The 17397-nt window shown below is 29.5% G+C and overlaps 1 protein-coding gene across 4 annotated transcripts in view; it reads left to right on the top strand.

Annotated features, from left to right (window-relative positions):
• Positions 1 to 16972, top strand: part of LOC114128236 (potassium voltage-gated channel subfamily H member 8) — a 159238-nt gene extending 142266 nt beyond the window's left edge. The window contains exons 9-15 of one of the 4 annotated variants that reach the window (XM_050199228.1): positions 5013 to 5192; positions 5867 to 6066; positions 6149 to 6410; positions 7582 to 7871; positions 9286 to 9455; positions 10814 to 10922; positions 13472 to 16972. In XM_050199228.1, the coding sequence (XP_050055185.1) occupies positions 5013 to 5192; positions 5867 to 6066; positions 6149 to 6410; positions 7582 to 7871; positions 9286 to 9455; positions 10814 to 10922; positions 13472 to 14467 (2207 nt within the window). In that variant the 3' untranslated portion in view covers positions 14468 to 16972. Of the gene's footprint in view, positions 1 to 5012; positions 5193 to 5866; positions 6067 to 6148; positions 6411 to 7581; positions 7890 to 9285; positions 9456 to 10813; positions 10923 to 13471 lie in introns of all 4 variants that reach the window. The other 3 variants (XM_050199227.1, XM_027992711.2, XM_027992710.2) reach the window with 3 other exon arrangements.
• Positions 16973 to 17397: the final 425 nt, after the last annotated feature.

Below are 17397 nucleotides of genomic sequence, written 5' to 3'. Positions count from 1 at the left end.
ATTTGCTTCTTGATTTAACCAAAAGCCTTAAACCACTGTTTGTTTATCAAATAAATAAAGTTTACGCCTCAATTAACTCGATAAGTTGTAAAATAAACATTTTGTAGTAATAAAATTAATAACGTTTTTTTCTCATAAATACAAGCAAATAATAATTTCCAAAAAACAATATATTATATGCTGACATTATGCATTATAGAGACATGATCTAGTTTGAACCATGTTGGGTGGACTATTGGGTTCAACTCGACACTATACAGCTGCTTCGGTGATTATATTTCTTAGTGACAGATCAGAATACATCATCATATATTTTAAAATTATACGTCTAAATGAAACAATCATTGTTTATCATTCTGATATTAATATATACCTAAGGTGTGTATTTTTTATCTGTGCACCCTCTTGAATGTATGACTGCATCAGTCAGTTTTTAATCAAATGAGTTTGAATGAATTCAGTACATCCTATAATAGTTGACATCTTTGTATTCAAGCTAAATAATTTGAAATGGTTTTTAAGTCTTTTAAATATATATATGTCTATTACAATAGTTCATCATCATTTCCATAAAGTTGACCCTACTACGGAAATAATAATAGAGTTATCGAAGTACATTATCCGTGTTTAATAAACATAGTACGTGGTACAGATTGCATTTGACGCAAGGGAATCATCGTTTCAGAGACGTTGTAAAGTATTATTATCATTCAATTTAAAATATTTGAAAAAAAATTTTTTTTTAATATTTCCCTATAGTTCATAAAAAAAAAATGTTCAATACTAATTGTGCAAAACGCATATTATGGTGTATATTTAAAAATCGATGTTATTGACTCAAATAAAATAAATATAAAAATATAATTAATCTATAAGAGATAATACTATGTATATTGTATATTATTTAGAAATACTCGAATACTGAAAGTCCTATGACCAAATGTAATGGTTAGCTACTTGTTGCATCTTATGGTAAACATTTCTTATAAATTGTACCAAGCATTTTTGGGCAACCTAAAATTTCTTCGATTTTCTTAAAAAAGATTACTCGGATTGTCTTCTGATTTTAAAATTATTATATCATTGAAATGCATTTTTTCTTTGATTTTTGACCTTTTTTTACTATAATTGACTCTGATAAATAAATTGATCGATTTCTAGTTAAAATATAATTTTGTGAAATTTTAAACATTGATTGAACGCGTACACAATTATGTGATAATATTACAATAAATATTAATAAAGAAAAAAGAAGAAAATCATAAAATAGCTTAAACTTCCCAACAAAACTAGTAACTATTGATAAAAAAAAACAGTAAATTAATAGAACAAAAAAAATATAGAATTATATAATAGGGTATTATATAAATTATAATTATAAGGAATAAACAATGTAATGTTAATAAATAATTCTAATATATAATATATATTTGATTATAACTAAAATCAATTTAATAAATTATAATACAGCAATTATCGATAAAATATATTGATGAATTAATGTATAATCTTTGTAAAGCAATTCCAATACCCCAGTTTCAGGACTTACTTAATAAACATTAACATTTTTATTTATTTATTGTGATTAAATAATATTATTCTCGTCAGTATCTGAGAAAATTTTTAATTTTAATTTAAATTAAATCCCCCGAAAAAACAAAAATAGGTACTTTGTGATGGCTATTAACAAGTATTCTCAATCCCTTAATTGTAAAAATTGAAAATTTCAAAATAACAGTATGCGATTACTTATTTAGGGAAACTTTAACATGAAATTATATTACAAATGTTTAAATTTGAATGTCTAACTATCTTTTATAAAATCTAATTTTCAAGAAAAAGTACTAAAATATATCGTAGTAATTCCTAACAAAATTTAATTTTTTTGAAATTTGCTTTTTACGAATATTCAGTACACCATTTCCTCTTAAAAATAAAAAAAAATAGTAGTTACATTGTGAATGCCATTAACTAGTTCCCTCGATAGTAAACATTTTAGTTGCGCTTTTATTTTACCCTTTAATTAGATGTACTCAAGTTACCTCTGAAAACACCAGGAGACAATTTCAGAAAAAAAATGTTACTTGTTTAGATTTTAGAGGTAATTCACGAACACCCATATGTTTAAAGTACAAACTAATTACGTGCCAAGTTTTTCTAGCGTATTTACGAATTTTAGCTCGTATTTATTTTTTTAAGGTGCACGTCAGTTGGTTAAAATATAAATCATAAAAATGAAATGTACATATTATGTAACTTTATTTCACTTCCCATTTTTGCATTAGCTATAATATGTATAGAATCATTACTATTATCAGGTTAAAAATTTAATTTTTCTGTTTTCATTTAAATTTATGTAATATTATTATTATTAACTTATATTATGGCACAGGTAAAAACTTGTTTGATACATTATCTTATTAATTTATTTGTAATTGTCGCTATTACAACAGTAAAAAATGATATACCTAATATTATAAATACATTTATTAAAATAATATACAATTAAATATCAATACTATATTGCCTATATTATAAATTTTGAATATTATAACTATTTAAAACATAAGTATCTTAACCGCGCCTTAACTCTATGTGGTTGTCACTGTAAAAATAAGCGAAATTTTAAGTAATTAGTTACTAATATTAGTTTATATTTTTAGTTAGTATTTCATATATTTTAATTCTGATAACATTGTATTGTAACTAACAACTAACTATTATTGAAACTAAGATAATAGCTAATAACTGCACAATAGAAAACACTACAGTGAAATAAATAATAACAGTCGTTTTTTTTTATAAACCTATCGCGTATAGTACAATCGTGTCTTTTCAGCTTTATAATCTCTCAGTTTATACTTTTACTTATCTTTAATAAACTAGAAGTCGAGAAAGTACCATTTGCAGCCCCGGATTAAGACTTTTAGCGGCCACTACTTAATCACGAACCTCTATGAATGGAAAAATAAGTATACATATTCTAAAAATAGACTACAGTTGAAAACATCAGATCGTTTACAATAGGTCTGTCTACGTACGATATATAAGGTTCATATACTAAACTATTTTCATTTTTCATATGAATAAAAATAAAATAGAGTAGAATTGTACGTATGTTTTCTAATTAGATATTTTTTGTATAAAAACGACCAAAAAAAAAAAAAAAAAGTTAACAATATCATGGGCTATAAACGTGTTTGAGCTAGGTTTTCGTTGTTTTTTGTTTTAACAATCATACAACTCCAACGCAAACTAAAAGAGGCGATTGAAACTAATAAATTCAATTTTAAGTTGTGCGAATGTAATTACAACCGGCCGGTCCTGTGTAATTTAAGCATAATATATTTCACGATCAGACGTAGCGTGGCTCATCTGCGCTCGGAAATTCAACTACGATGCCCTGGGCCTTTAATAAAACCTCTGACACGGTAGCGTCACGTTAATGTATGTGTATGTGTATGTGTGTGTGTATTTTGTGGCCTAAAACTCTATTGGGGAAGAGGGTGAGGGCGTCAACATTTTTAATCATGTGATTCATCATGTTACTTAATAGTTATTTATTTTGCGCAAACAACTAGCGTGGTGTACGTACATTAATGCGAACGCAGTATAAAATACAAGAACCATTGACGTACGCGCGCGTTGGACGAATAATTCTTATATTGAAATTACGAAAAAAAAAATACATTTTTTTTTTTCTGTTTACAAAAACGACATTACATCGTCGGTAAACAAAAACCGTATTATTTGAAATTCACTTAATACATATATTTTTATTATTATATTATGTTCAGTTCAGTTTTATAGATTGTTATGCAAACCGTCTATAAAAAGAACAGAACTCGGCTGTAACGTTTTACTGAATTTATTATTTATCTTTGTAAAATATACATGTTACACAGTACCTACACATAAATCCTATAATATACTGTTATATCATGAAGTCTATAGCACTCGAGAATATATTTACCGTATAGCTGTGTGTACCTGCATACTGAATACTGTATATTTAATTGCTGGAAAATACTGTAAAATAGGTATATCAAAACGTTTCTTCGGTGGACGGCGGTAAAAATAGTAATAATAACGAGAAAATGTTGGGTTAATAACTTTATCGATTTTTCAATACAAATTTTCGATACCTACCTATATCAATTTATCTGATTTTAGTTCACATTTTATTCAAGCGCATATTTTATACTCAATTTAGGAAAATTGGTATAGAGCTAAAATACAAATAGCTTTTTCATGAAGGTGTCATATCTTAGTACATCGTGATATTCATGATCTAAATGCATTTACGTTATTGAGTTTGTTATGTCTGTTTAAGTATGACTTTCTGATCTCGTATTTTTGTTTACAATAATGTGTATTGACTGAACTTTGTTCAATATCCAACAAAAATAAGTATGATAAAGTTTTTCAACATAATTTTTATTTGACATAAGCTCTTAGTCATTTATTACATTTAAAAGTTTAATACGTCGAGAACAAAAAACTTATATCTTTACAGTAATACAATATTACAATCCCAAGCGACTTTAAATAATAATAATAATAATAGTAATGCACCTATATAGAACCAAAATTTCTTTAGTCAACATTACCAAATATTATTAATAATTTTAATGGAATTCATCCCATCACGATTGTATTACTGCACTTAAATCTTATGGAGCGTAAATTATATTAAAAAGGAATTAACTCATAAATACCCAAATTGTATTTCTAAAAGGAAAAGCATGTTTTACTTAATCGGCTCGTACTAAAAATTGAAAGTTTTTTTTTTTTATCAATATGTATGGAAGTCTCAAAACCTAACCTAACCCTTTTTGACCAGGTAGCAAAAGATTAACACTTATACAAACATAATATTAACTGTATTATACAGTCGTTACACGTATACGCACTATATTATCAACAATTTAAAAATAAAGTATTACATTTAATGTTACTCATTTATGATATTAAACATAATACTAATTTACTACTTAAATCTGTGATCGCAGGATGGATGAACACACTCGCAGAACGTCTCCATAAGGACGTGGACAATGTAACACACTCAGAGGCATACATAACTTCGTTATATTTCACGTGTTCTAGTCTAACCAGCGTCGGGTTTGGTAACGTTTCAGCCACTACCGGTGCCGAGAAAATATTCAGTATTATCACGATGCTGATTGGAGGTAAGCACTAATCACCGAAAGAATATACCTGCGTTTTATTTGTTTTTGTCTAATTTCGTATATATACCTACGGGGATTAGAATTTTATTATTATTGTCACTTCTGCGATATAGTTGTAGTAAACTGAATTTTAACTAAAAAGTAAATTATAATTTAAACTGGTTTAAAAATTATTATTGTAATTTTAAAACTATTAATTGCAGTCGACTTTGGACAACTAACTCAAAGTTTAAGGAGAAAAAACAAATGTAAATTATTAAAAACTTCTTGAAATCAGAAATCAATTAAGTTTATAATTTTCTTCTTTTTTTTTTAATAACTCATAAAAAAACCGTATAGATCCATGGTGTAGTATATTCAATATTCATAGTATCCATAACCAATATAACCATTGTTAAGAGTAGTTATTCGTTTAATATTTGTTTCTTTAATTAACTTATGCACATAGCACATGATATTTTAAAGAACATAATATTTTTTCATTACGTAAATAATTCAGTAAACCCAAAAATATTATTGTAATTATCTTAACTTATTTAAAGTTGATTAAAATATTATTATTATTTAAGTTGGATTGACTTCGTAACTAACAAATAAAATAATTTGTTTACATTCACTCATGCACTTTCGGGTGTATTTACCTAGCTATTACCAGCTGTGTTATATTACTGTAGCCCTGATGCACGCGGTGGTGTTCGGTAATGTGACGGCCATCATCCAGCGCATGTACTCCCGGCGGTCACTGTACCAGAGCAAGTGGCGGGACCTCAAAGACTTCCTGACGCTACACCAAGTGCCCAGCGAGCTCAAACACAGAATGCAGGATTATTTCCAGACAATGTGGTCGTTAAACCATGGCATCGACATACACGAGGTAATTGCGAGCAGTCATTTGGAACACTCACACCACTCACCCCAATCACTGCCGTAGCCGTTTCGCCCATTTTAATCGATAGTTTTTGTTCCAGACGCTGAAAGAGTTTCCAGAGGAGCTTAGGGGTGATGTTTCCATGCACTTGCATCGAGAAATACTGCAACTGCCCATTTTTGAGTCAGCATCACAGGGCTGTTTGAAACTGTTATCGTTGCATATTCGGAGCAACTTTTGCGCCCCGGGCGAGTACCTCATCCACAAAGGTGACGCGCTCACATCCATCTATTATCTATGTAACGGATCCATGGAAGTCGTCCAAAATGGCATGGTCGTTGCAATTTTAGGTAATTTATGCATTTTTTTTTAACGATATCGTTGATGTAAGTTGATTGCTATTGGCCGAGACCAACCAATGAAATTTACAATGCGCAGTGATACATTTTTGTATTTCACAATAAGTATTCATATTTGATATTGTGAAAAACACAGACCATTGCGCAAAGGGTTGTTAAACCTTTCTCACGCTATTACCTTTTTCCACATATAGGTTATTAACAGCTATTCTTTTTATCCATTTAAAAGTAAGTTTACTTCTATAACATTCCTAATGTATAACGTATTAACGTAAAACTATAATAAATCAACATTTTTTATGTACATACTTTATTTATACGAATATAAAATTTTCGGTGCATCCGAATATTCCAAAAAAAAAAAAAATGAACATAAATTGGAATGTCAACATTACATGCCAACTGTTAGAGGGGTCTACCCCAATTGCATCTTGTGTATCTACAAGTTAATCTTTATTTATTATGCACCTATGTACACAACTTAAACTTTATTTTTGATTTGTCTATTTTTTATATGAAAGGCATGAATATAAACTGATTAGTTTCTAGATAAAATATTTTTATATTCAAGTAAAAATTGTTTTAAATTGTAGAAGATGACACGGTGAATAGGTATTAAATAAAACAATTGTGTTCAGGTAATCAAGTATTTTAAATTTTTACATAGCATTTCAAATAAATAATAATATTATACAATTTGGTGGAGATTTTTTTGACAATATACAATACCTATAGCGTATAAATATATTATATACAATTATAAAATAATTTAAATGATAATTAATTATAATAACAAAATATATAACTATATCATAAATCATTTCTATTCATGCATATATATTTTTTTTTAACGAATAAAAAAAGTAAAAAATATAAAGTTTAAGTTGTGCACATATTAAGTGTATCGTGCATGAAAAATAAACTTATGGGGTTACTGCATGTAATTTGGACTTTTTTTTTGGCACGGACTTCGGATGCTGCCAATATTTTTTTTTTTTTTGTAAAACTAATTTATTTTCATAATCTCCTTCACAAAAAAATCTTGCTCGTGGACCTATTTAGAACTGATTACTTATTAATGTTGAGTCTCATTATGAGACTATCGAGGGCTGTAGATTGTCGTGGTAGCTTATTTACGTCAAACAACATATTATATTTACAGGTAAAGGTGATTTGGTTGGATGTGATATTAGTATGTGGCTGGGCCAAGGAAGTGGCTCGGGTAATTCGGGCGTTGTCGCTGGTGGTGGAACCACCGGTGGCGGTGCAGGAGGTGACACGGTGGTCAAGTCTAGTTGCGATGTCAAAGCTCTAACTTATTGCGATCTGAAGTGCATTAATGTGCTAGGTTTGGTTGAAGTTTTGCGGCTTTATCCAGAGTACCAACAGGAGTTTGCAAACGACATACAACATGACTTGACGTACAACATACGTGAAGGATACGAGGCCGAAGTAATTAAACCTCACAAAGTACATATTTTGTTTTAATTGAAAGCATAATATAATAATATTTCTATACTAACTATAATATTATGATATGATTTTCTCGTTAATAGCTATTATGGAATTAACAATACGCCTTAAGTTTTCGTATTTTCGTAAAATTAATTATGTCGAAAGGATGTCACACACTCGCTTTTTGAGGCTACGGAAATAGGAAATTTAAACAAAATATTAAGGAAAACTTATATTTAATAATCAATAATGTACTACATTAATGCTTTTTTGATAAATTTGTATTTACTAGTTATACACCTGATTTAAACACGAATAAATAATATTTTTTATAAACATTCATGTACTAATTGTTACTTACCCTTGGGAGTCAAAAGTTTATTTTAAATATATAATAAGATGTCTTAAGCAATTTTTTTTACCAATAAATAATACTTACTTATTGTATTTCATTAACTCTAAAAAAGTTAAAATAATCAAATACGGATAATTTTGAATATTATTAAAAAAAAAAAAAAAAAACTATCCAACATAAATGTTAGTAAAGTGAGTTACAGAAAAAAATTTTAAATATATAATTGTGAACTTTTCAATATTTATCACTTAAAACGATTTTTCAGTATAAATAGCTAGTGTATGACGGTGGGTAGTATAATATTATCAAGTTAATTTTGAAAACTTTTAATGGTCAATTATTATGCTTTAATATATATTATATTATATAACTATTCGATAAATAAAATTAATACTTCATGAGTAGGTATTAAGTACTTCCAAAACGTATTTATGTATATATTTTCTTATTTTGTTTGATAATATTTTTACAAGAAAAAATATATTAAATTAATTAAGTCAATTTTTTCCACGCATTAAATTTGAAAATATTAAAGACTTAGACTCTAAATTATTATTTAATCCAATAGTTGTATTTCATTGGAATGTATTATACAATTGTTTTAAATACTTAAACCTTACGTGCTTATTTAAAAACAAATTGAAATACCTAATAGCAGGTTTCACAAATAATGTTTAGCCATTGATCATTTGATAATTTAATTTACGAAAATTATTTACTTACTTATACCAAAAGAAACAATATTTCTATGAACCAATTAACCATTTGGTATAGTAAATCGGTCTCATAAGAAAAACAATCAAAGTAAATATTTATATTTTTTTTGTTGGTACTAAAAAAAAAAAAAAAAAAAAAAACAGAAATAAAAATAAAAAGACTTATAATAAAAATTTATTTTATTTTAAATAATGTTGTTTGAGAGCCTTTTGTAATGTTTTTTATCACTCCAACTAATATTTATACTTGTTGTGTTCCGTAATATTTATTATAACGATAAACTAGCATATTTCGATTTTAAACTTTTTTTCCCTTTTATTTTTTATTTAATTTGTGTAGGAGATCGATCAAAATGGTATAACTACGCTAACGTTACCATCAATAAGTGAAGACGACGAAAACTTGCAAGAAGAATGCGACGGATCTCCGAAATCACCACCTTCTAGATCACCGTTGCATTCCAGTTATAGTCCAAGTAGACATAACCTCACAAAACTATCACAAAACAGGTACACAAAACATTTTACTGATATAGAACAAAGTATACATTATAATCATTATATTATTGGTAGTTAAAAAAAAAAAAAAAAATTTAAAGAATCTTGAATTGGTAATAATAAATAATGTCCTGGGTTTTATACGTCGTAAAAACCGATGATTGTGTTTAAAAAAAAATCAGAAATAATTCTGTAGTATTATAGTATGAATAGAACAAATAACAATAAATACAATTATATTATTTCTCATACATAAACATAATTATACACTTCTTATTAAAGTTGTATTTGTTTTTAAAACTTAATCAGATAGATGAGGTAATGGAAATCAGATGCTGCTTTATAATGTGAAGATCTAGCTTATTTTTTATGAAAACAATTCGTATTTAATAAATTTAATTTTGAAGGAAGTTAGATAAATTTTAATATCATTATCTATTTAATTAAAAAAAAAAAATATATTAATATAAAATATTTCTACATTAACTAAAAGGTTTAACACTTTATAATATACTTAATATATTATGCGTATTACTCTATCAATTATTAGTAATTTTAATCAATATAATATTTATATATCATCATATTATTTAAAAGTATTATAGTAAATAGAATAATAGACAATAGCCAATACGTGTCTTGTTGTTTTTTTTACATTATAATATGTGACATTTTTATGAAATTTATATATTGTTTGAAGTACAAACTTGAAATATCTTCATCTCAAAGATACTTTACAGTTCATAAAATGCCGAAAGTCCATTAGGGTATAGTTGACCACGAGAAATATCATACCATTAATTGCTAGTAAACTTTCACACTGTTAAGTTATATTTTCAAGGTTCCCATTAGTAGCTATGAAAAGTGTTTATTTACGGAACGTGTGATCAAAATGTACAAGTAAAACTAAAACTTAAAAATATTGTAATATTGTCATATACGATATTATCCACGTGTTCGTATTTGTACAGCATAATAAATAACATAATATAAAATTGATCTACAATCATAATTTTATTGTATTCAGAATTATATTTGTACAGGTATTTTTATTGTATTTATATAAACTACTATATAATATTACCTACCAATGTAAATTTAGTAAAAGTACTAGAAATTAATTTTTAAATTTATACGTGTTTTTAAAATTTTATATAGTTTTTAATTCCCGTTTAACAATTGTACTAAATTCATAGTTTTCAATAAAAAACAAATACTATTTGATTACACTGTTTTTATTTTACTTATATAATACATATATACACATTTTTTCTGTAAAAAATCATTATATATTATAAATTAGTTTAATTAACGACGATTATATTTTATTAACTGCATTTTAATCTGTAAATTATATTTTATGCTCATAGATCAAGAACGCTGCCTCGAAGTGATATCGAACACAGAAAAGTCAATGTTGACAGACTGGACACACAAGTTACTTCACTTCATTATCACGTCGCAACTTTAAGTCAAGAGGTAAGTAACATAATACAATATAATATACATGATAAGTAACTTTAGGTTTGTGACGAGTTTAAATCAAACATAATTTTTATTTCTATTAATTAAAACTTTATAATAGTCATTGAGTAGTGATTATATCATATATATTTATCGATAAAATAAATAGTTGTTTAAAATTAAATATATAAATATAATAACAATAATATAATATAAAAATAAATATTCTCATTTGATAAACAGTTTAATATAAAAAAGCATTCTACTTAATTAGTCTTTGAATTAAAAATTAAATAATATAGAAATAAAATTGAAACTTTTAACGAACCCCTATTAAATAAATTATTGATGAATAATTGAAATTAAATTAAATTTTGGTAGACAAGTATTCAAAGTAAGTAAATACAAAAGTAACTTTATGATGAAAAGAGATTTTTTATTTTCTGGTAATATTTTTCTTCAATGAGTATTTGCTTTGTTATGCACGTTTTGTAAACATATCTATTTGTTCATATTTAGGTATATATTTTATACTTCGTTATTATTTTCTCAAACTGTAGTGCATAAAATGTAACAATGTGCGAATGTGATATACGAAATAGTTCTTTGAAAATGAAATTGAAGAATCATCTTGTTAGAACAACTTCAACATAAATTATTTATATTTTATGTACATAGTGCTAGAATTGGATAACAGATATATAATTTTAATGTATTATAATAAATCGAGTCTTTATACCTTTAAATATATAGTATGGTCTTACGTTTTACTTTTCATCAAAATATATTCTTGAAAAAACTGCGTATTTATACATATTTTGATCTGTTTTATCGTAAATTCATTATTAATTTTATAAATATTCACGGTAAAATGTTCTGCATCTTTGTTCACAATTCATGAAAACAATTAATCATAGGTATATAATTTTAAACAAATAACAATTATTTTTAATATTTTAACATACAATCTTATAGTAAGAAACTATCTTATTACATTCTCACATTTTAAGGTACCTAATCCTATGTTTTTAATCGATGTTATTAATAATTTTTATTTAGAGGATACAGAGATTATTTATACAATTTTTATCCAAGGTTATTTATCAATTTCAACTCTGAATAAATTTTATTGCGTTACAAATTATTGGACATTGCGAAAAATGTATTTTAATTTATAACTTAAAAATATAATACTTATTTTTTGGAATATCAACGGGCTCTCGCGGTTTTACATAAAAAAAAAAATAGGTATGACAAATTGTCACAGGTGCATAAAAAAATCCAAATATCGTCCTAAAATAACAACAATTTTGATTAATAATGTAATATCTAAAAAGCAAGTTACCATTAATCGTACACTTAACGACTGCATTATTATATATTTACTTATAACTCATGAAAAACGTACATTAAATTATTATTTGTTTTTAATATTATTATTATACCTACCTGACCGACTTAAATAAAAACAAAAAGTTTAACAAAGGAACAGTAATAAATTCAAATAAGTGCACAGTTTATAAACGTGAGACATAAAAAAAAAACCGATTATAATAATAAATTTGCATTCTAATTTTACTGAATGTTTTCAAAACTCAAGGACCTGTAAAAATAAGTTTTTAATTTATGAAAAAAATTCTAACAGAAATGATTAATGCAAAACTTTTATTGTATATGCCGTTGTTTTCTCACGTAAATCGTTTAGTCATGTTGAGTGATCACAGCTTCAAAAAGAACTGGGACTGAAGTATATTTTCAAAAAGTCAACGGATGTACCTAAAAAATCGTGTGCTTATAAGTACAGCTGCAGTGGCCATGAACATTTGTTACCATACATAAACATCATTTTCGTTTACCTATGCACTATATTATTATCTATTTAAATATCCATAAAAATAACAAAAGAATAAATATCATTATGTTGCAGTAAACAAAAGTTGTTATATGTATATTAAAAAGCCTTCCTAGACGGCGGAAACAATGTTCACTCGTATAATAATATGTGTATAATCCATACATCGTATTGAGAATCTTATGATTTTAGAATATTATATACTTCCCATATTATCATAATACATATTACGCTCTAATTGCATACCTATATTATGATATACGAGTTGTTGACTTACTGCTATGAATCATTCATCCGCTATGCTTATTTATCTCGTGTATTTGTTTAGAAAGTACATTTAATAGTTAATAATAGGTATTATTCGATACTCGAATAGTTTCGGGATTCCTGGGTTTTATATGAAAAAATTCAAATTTTAAATGAAATTGACAAATGATATCATTGTCGAGTACCTTAGGTTAGGTCAAGTTAAATGTTTGTAACAATCGATTTTTGCTCCCTCGACCACCGTCACCACAAAAACCGTTCACCTACGTATGCATAATATATATTTTAAAATCATTATAATATTACAATATTGTCGTCCCATCGACTGTCGATATTATTTCAAATTAGAGTGATAGATTAGATTCATCGATTTTATAATAATAATATGCGTCGCGTTTGGCATACGCGTGACGTCTAACTCGGAGCGACCTTTGCACTGTTTCAGGTGAAAAACGCCATACAAGCGCTACAGGAGCTGGCGACGACCAGTTCGAGCGTGAGGTATCCGTACCCGTTGCCGGCCAGGTCGAACCCGGACCTACCGGAGAACGTGAAGCGGCCGCAGATGGCCCTGTTGCAGCGGAGTTCGTCGCACCCGCCCGAAGTGTTCGGCTGGGACGGCACCGTGTACGACAGCCCGGCGCACCACCAGTACGGCCTGCACCACCAGTACGGCCTGCACCACCTGCACCACCAACACCATCTGCAGCAGCAGCAACAGCAGCACCACCACCACCACCATCACCAACACCACCAACACCAACTGCAGCACCACCAGCAGCATCCGTACCAGCAGACCAATCAGCAGCAGTGCCTGACGTATCAGCAGCACGCCACGTCGTCGCCGCAGCCACATCAGCAGCAACAGCTGCAGCAGCCGCGGTACTACCACAGGTCGTCGGTGGCCAGCACCGCGGACGTGGCCGTGCAGACGGACGTCTCGGGCGTGGACGTGTTCGAGCGGTTCGTCAAGGCGCACCGGTCACTCGTGCTCGAGTGGCTCAGCGAGAGCGACCACGTGGCCGTCACCGTGTACGACGACGACGCCGTCGGAAGGCGGCGGAACGACCGGTCACCGTCTTCGTCGTCTTCGGCGGCATCGTCGTGCTCGTCGCCGCCGCGGCAAACGCGCGCTCTACCGGTCGCCGACGCAACCACTGCTGCCGTCTCCGACCAAGCCGCCTCCGCCACTGCCGACGGACCTCCGGCCGGCAGGGACGACGCGCGAGAGTGGTACACCGTGGCCAACCCCTTGGTGGCCACCGTCAGCGAGGACAGCGGTGGCGACGGCGGCGGAGGTGGCGACGACGACGACGCCGGCGGCGGCGGCGGTGGCAGTGGCCGCGAGTCCATCGAAATGACGGACATGGCGCCCACCGCTGCGGCGACGGCCGACGCTTCCGGTTCCGTCGCCAACCCTAAGTTCCATCCGTTCGTTTGACGACGACAAGACTGAACACGCACGGACACGAGCGCGCGCGCAGACACACTTGTAGGTCGAGATTTCACGAAACCATTATAATACGCATATATTATATGTGCGTGAAAACGTTACCGGGCGTCCGTTTGTATATTTTTTCTTTTTCGTTACGGTGTTTTCTTTCGCCCGCGTTTTCGTCGCCGCCCGAAATTCGTTTCCGAACGCATTTTCACGTATATAATATTATAATACTATTACGTCCTGGTTCCTATTTTACCTCCACAGATATTATAATATTATACTATTATTATAGTATCGGTGTGGTGCAGTACAGGGTGCTTTTTCTTGTCGCTGAACTCTCGCCCTTAACCGCCTTAACCTTCTAATCTATCTTAACTATATTATGAACTTCCCGTTACGGGGTACGTCGACTGTCCTGGTGTAATATTTGACGATTAAGCGCCCAGCGCCATTGGTGATGGATATACTAATGCAAAATGATCTGCAGGGAGGTAGAAGATCGTGGGATCTTATGTAGAAAAAAGAATCGGAGGAGTGATGTTCGTATTAACACGTAATATTAATATCGTCACACAACTTACTGATGCACCTAACTACGTATTTTTTATTAAATTTTAGTTAGGTGAAAATTAGATTACAAAAAAAAAAAACGTTTCCATTCCAGATCGATCCGTGTCGTTGGATTTCCGGTCACATCATACAGTGGATAGGGAAAAAAATGCAATGTAAAAATGAATTTAAAAACCGGTTACACGTCGTTGTTAGAGGGATTTAAATTGAATAGGAAAAATACGCGAAGAATTAACACCTCAAGTAGACCGAAACATATTGTGTGCGTGTAGTACATAAATTAAACAAGGCGCAAGGAATTTTATTCTAGTGAGTTATAGGCTATAGTGATTTATGCACACTTTATTTTTTTTTCAGCGTACAATTTAAAATCGTTGGTTTTGTTTTTCGTAATTTTACCATTGTTATTTATTTATTTTAAATTTTACTCACTTTTAAACACACTCCCAACGTTTTGTTTTCTTATTCAATTTTACGCGGAATTGATCACAACAATAACAATTACGTGTGTCGTTCAAAGATATATTTTTCAAAGGGTAAATAAATTTGTATATTTTATTTCTCAACTTACGCTTGCAATGATGTCGTTGAAAAAGTTTTTCACAAAATAAGGCAAAACATTGTAATAATACCACACACGATAATATTACGCAAAAACTTCTGGCTTGATTATTTAAAATACGGTTTTTGATTAATCAATGAATATAATGATACCATAATGCCATCACATGTCATACAATAATGTTATTACATCGCTTTGACGTTCAGACGTGAAAATAATAATTTGACGAAAATCTGTTCGAATTCTTTTGCATCGTTATTACGTATTGCCGTAACACACAGTGACAATAAATAATTTATCGAAATAACAATTGGTGGTTTCTGGTATGCGCGTAAACTCTTACGACAAATCTCGATAATAATATTATTTACTGCAATTGCGTATTCATTCGTACGCGTAAGACATGCTCTGTTCAATTAATAGCGTTCACATTTGATTTCATATACGTGTTATTGTTTATCTTATACCTATTGTTCACGAAAGTTTGTTCGTAATCGAATCAAATCAGTGATTATGAAAATATGAATTATTTTCAGTCATAGAATGAACGCAAATTCGTACAAAAGGATTTAACCAATGCCATGAGTCATAGTACATGCCATTCATCTTTTCTAAAATGTGAACATGGCATATATTTATAACAAAACAATACATTTTTTATGATTTTCCATAAACAAAAATTTGGTTTTTAAGGTATGATATAATTAAAACTTATTTTTTAGCCTCAACCTACACATTTCTTATACCATATAGGACATAGGTAATATCGTTATGACAGGTATAACCATTGCAAATTGATTTATTGACATCGAACAGAATGCCAACACCATTTAAATTAATTATAGTTTTTTTTTTTAAAAAAAACCTATTATTTGCGATAGTACGTATATGCAAGTTCGATTATCTAATAAAATTCTTTATCTGAAAATGTCTTTACTTCTGCGATCGAATTGAAACATAACGATACATTTAATATTGTTTAAAAATGAATTTTGCTAAATCCTCGTGGGACCAAGATAAATTCAAACCCTTAAAAGTCTGTTTTATGACATAAAATCATATTAGATGATAACTTATTATATAAGGCTAACTAAAATGTCAGTACATTTACAGACACGTTATCAAAACGGAATTATAAAATATTTCATAGTCATACCATTTGAATTGAATTCAAACTTGCAACCATTAAAATATTATATTTTATCAGTTTTTTATTTGAAAAATCTTGTCACGGCTGTAATTATTTTAGAACGTTATTATAGTGGTGTTTTTCTACATATAGAACCGTATGCATATTACAGAATTTTCTTGAAAAAATGATTTAACTGTTGAATATTATAGTTTGTTGTTATTAAAAAAAAAAAAAATAATAATGGTAATAAAGAATAATTTAAGTAGGAAAATATTCAATTACAGTCGTCAGTGTCTGTCCAGAACAGATAAGAAAGCCACTTGCCACTTCGTGTCTTATGGATTGCCTTGCTATGTACACTATTAAAGACCCTTATATTGTTTTTGCACAATTTCCAATTCATGTAAATTACTATAATATCATTAAATATTTTTAAATAACACTACTGTTTTAATTTTATGATGCATACACTCAACGATATTGATCACCGTAATCAGTATTAAATCAATAATTTGATCAATATGGGAGATGGTGTTTTGTACCAATTTATTGTAATTTGCATCAACAATAAGATACATTTAATGGAGTATGAAATCAGCACTATATGGGTATAAATATTAATTTTGGTAATCTGCACCATAACAGAATACAAAATAGCATTTGTAA

Source organism: Aphis gossypii, chromosome 2 (assembly GCF_020184175.1).
Source record: "Aphis gossypii isolate Hap1 chromosome 2, ASM2018417v2, whole genome shotgun sequence".
NCBI lineage: Eukaryota > Metazoa > Arthropoda > Insecta > Hemiptera > Aphididae > Aphis > Aphis gossypii.
The sequence above is the reverse complement of the archived record's forward strand: the minus strand, read 5'-3'. Positions and strand labels throughout refer to the sequence as shown.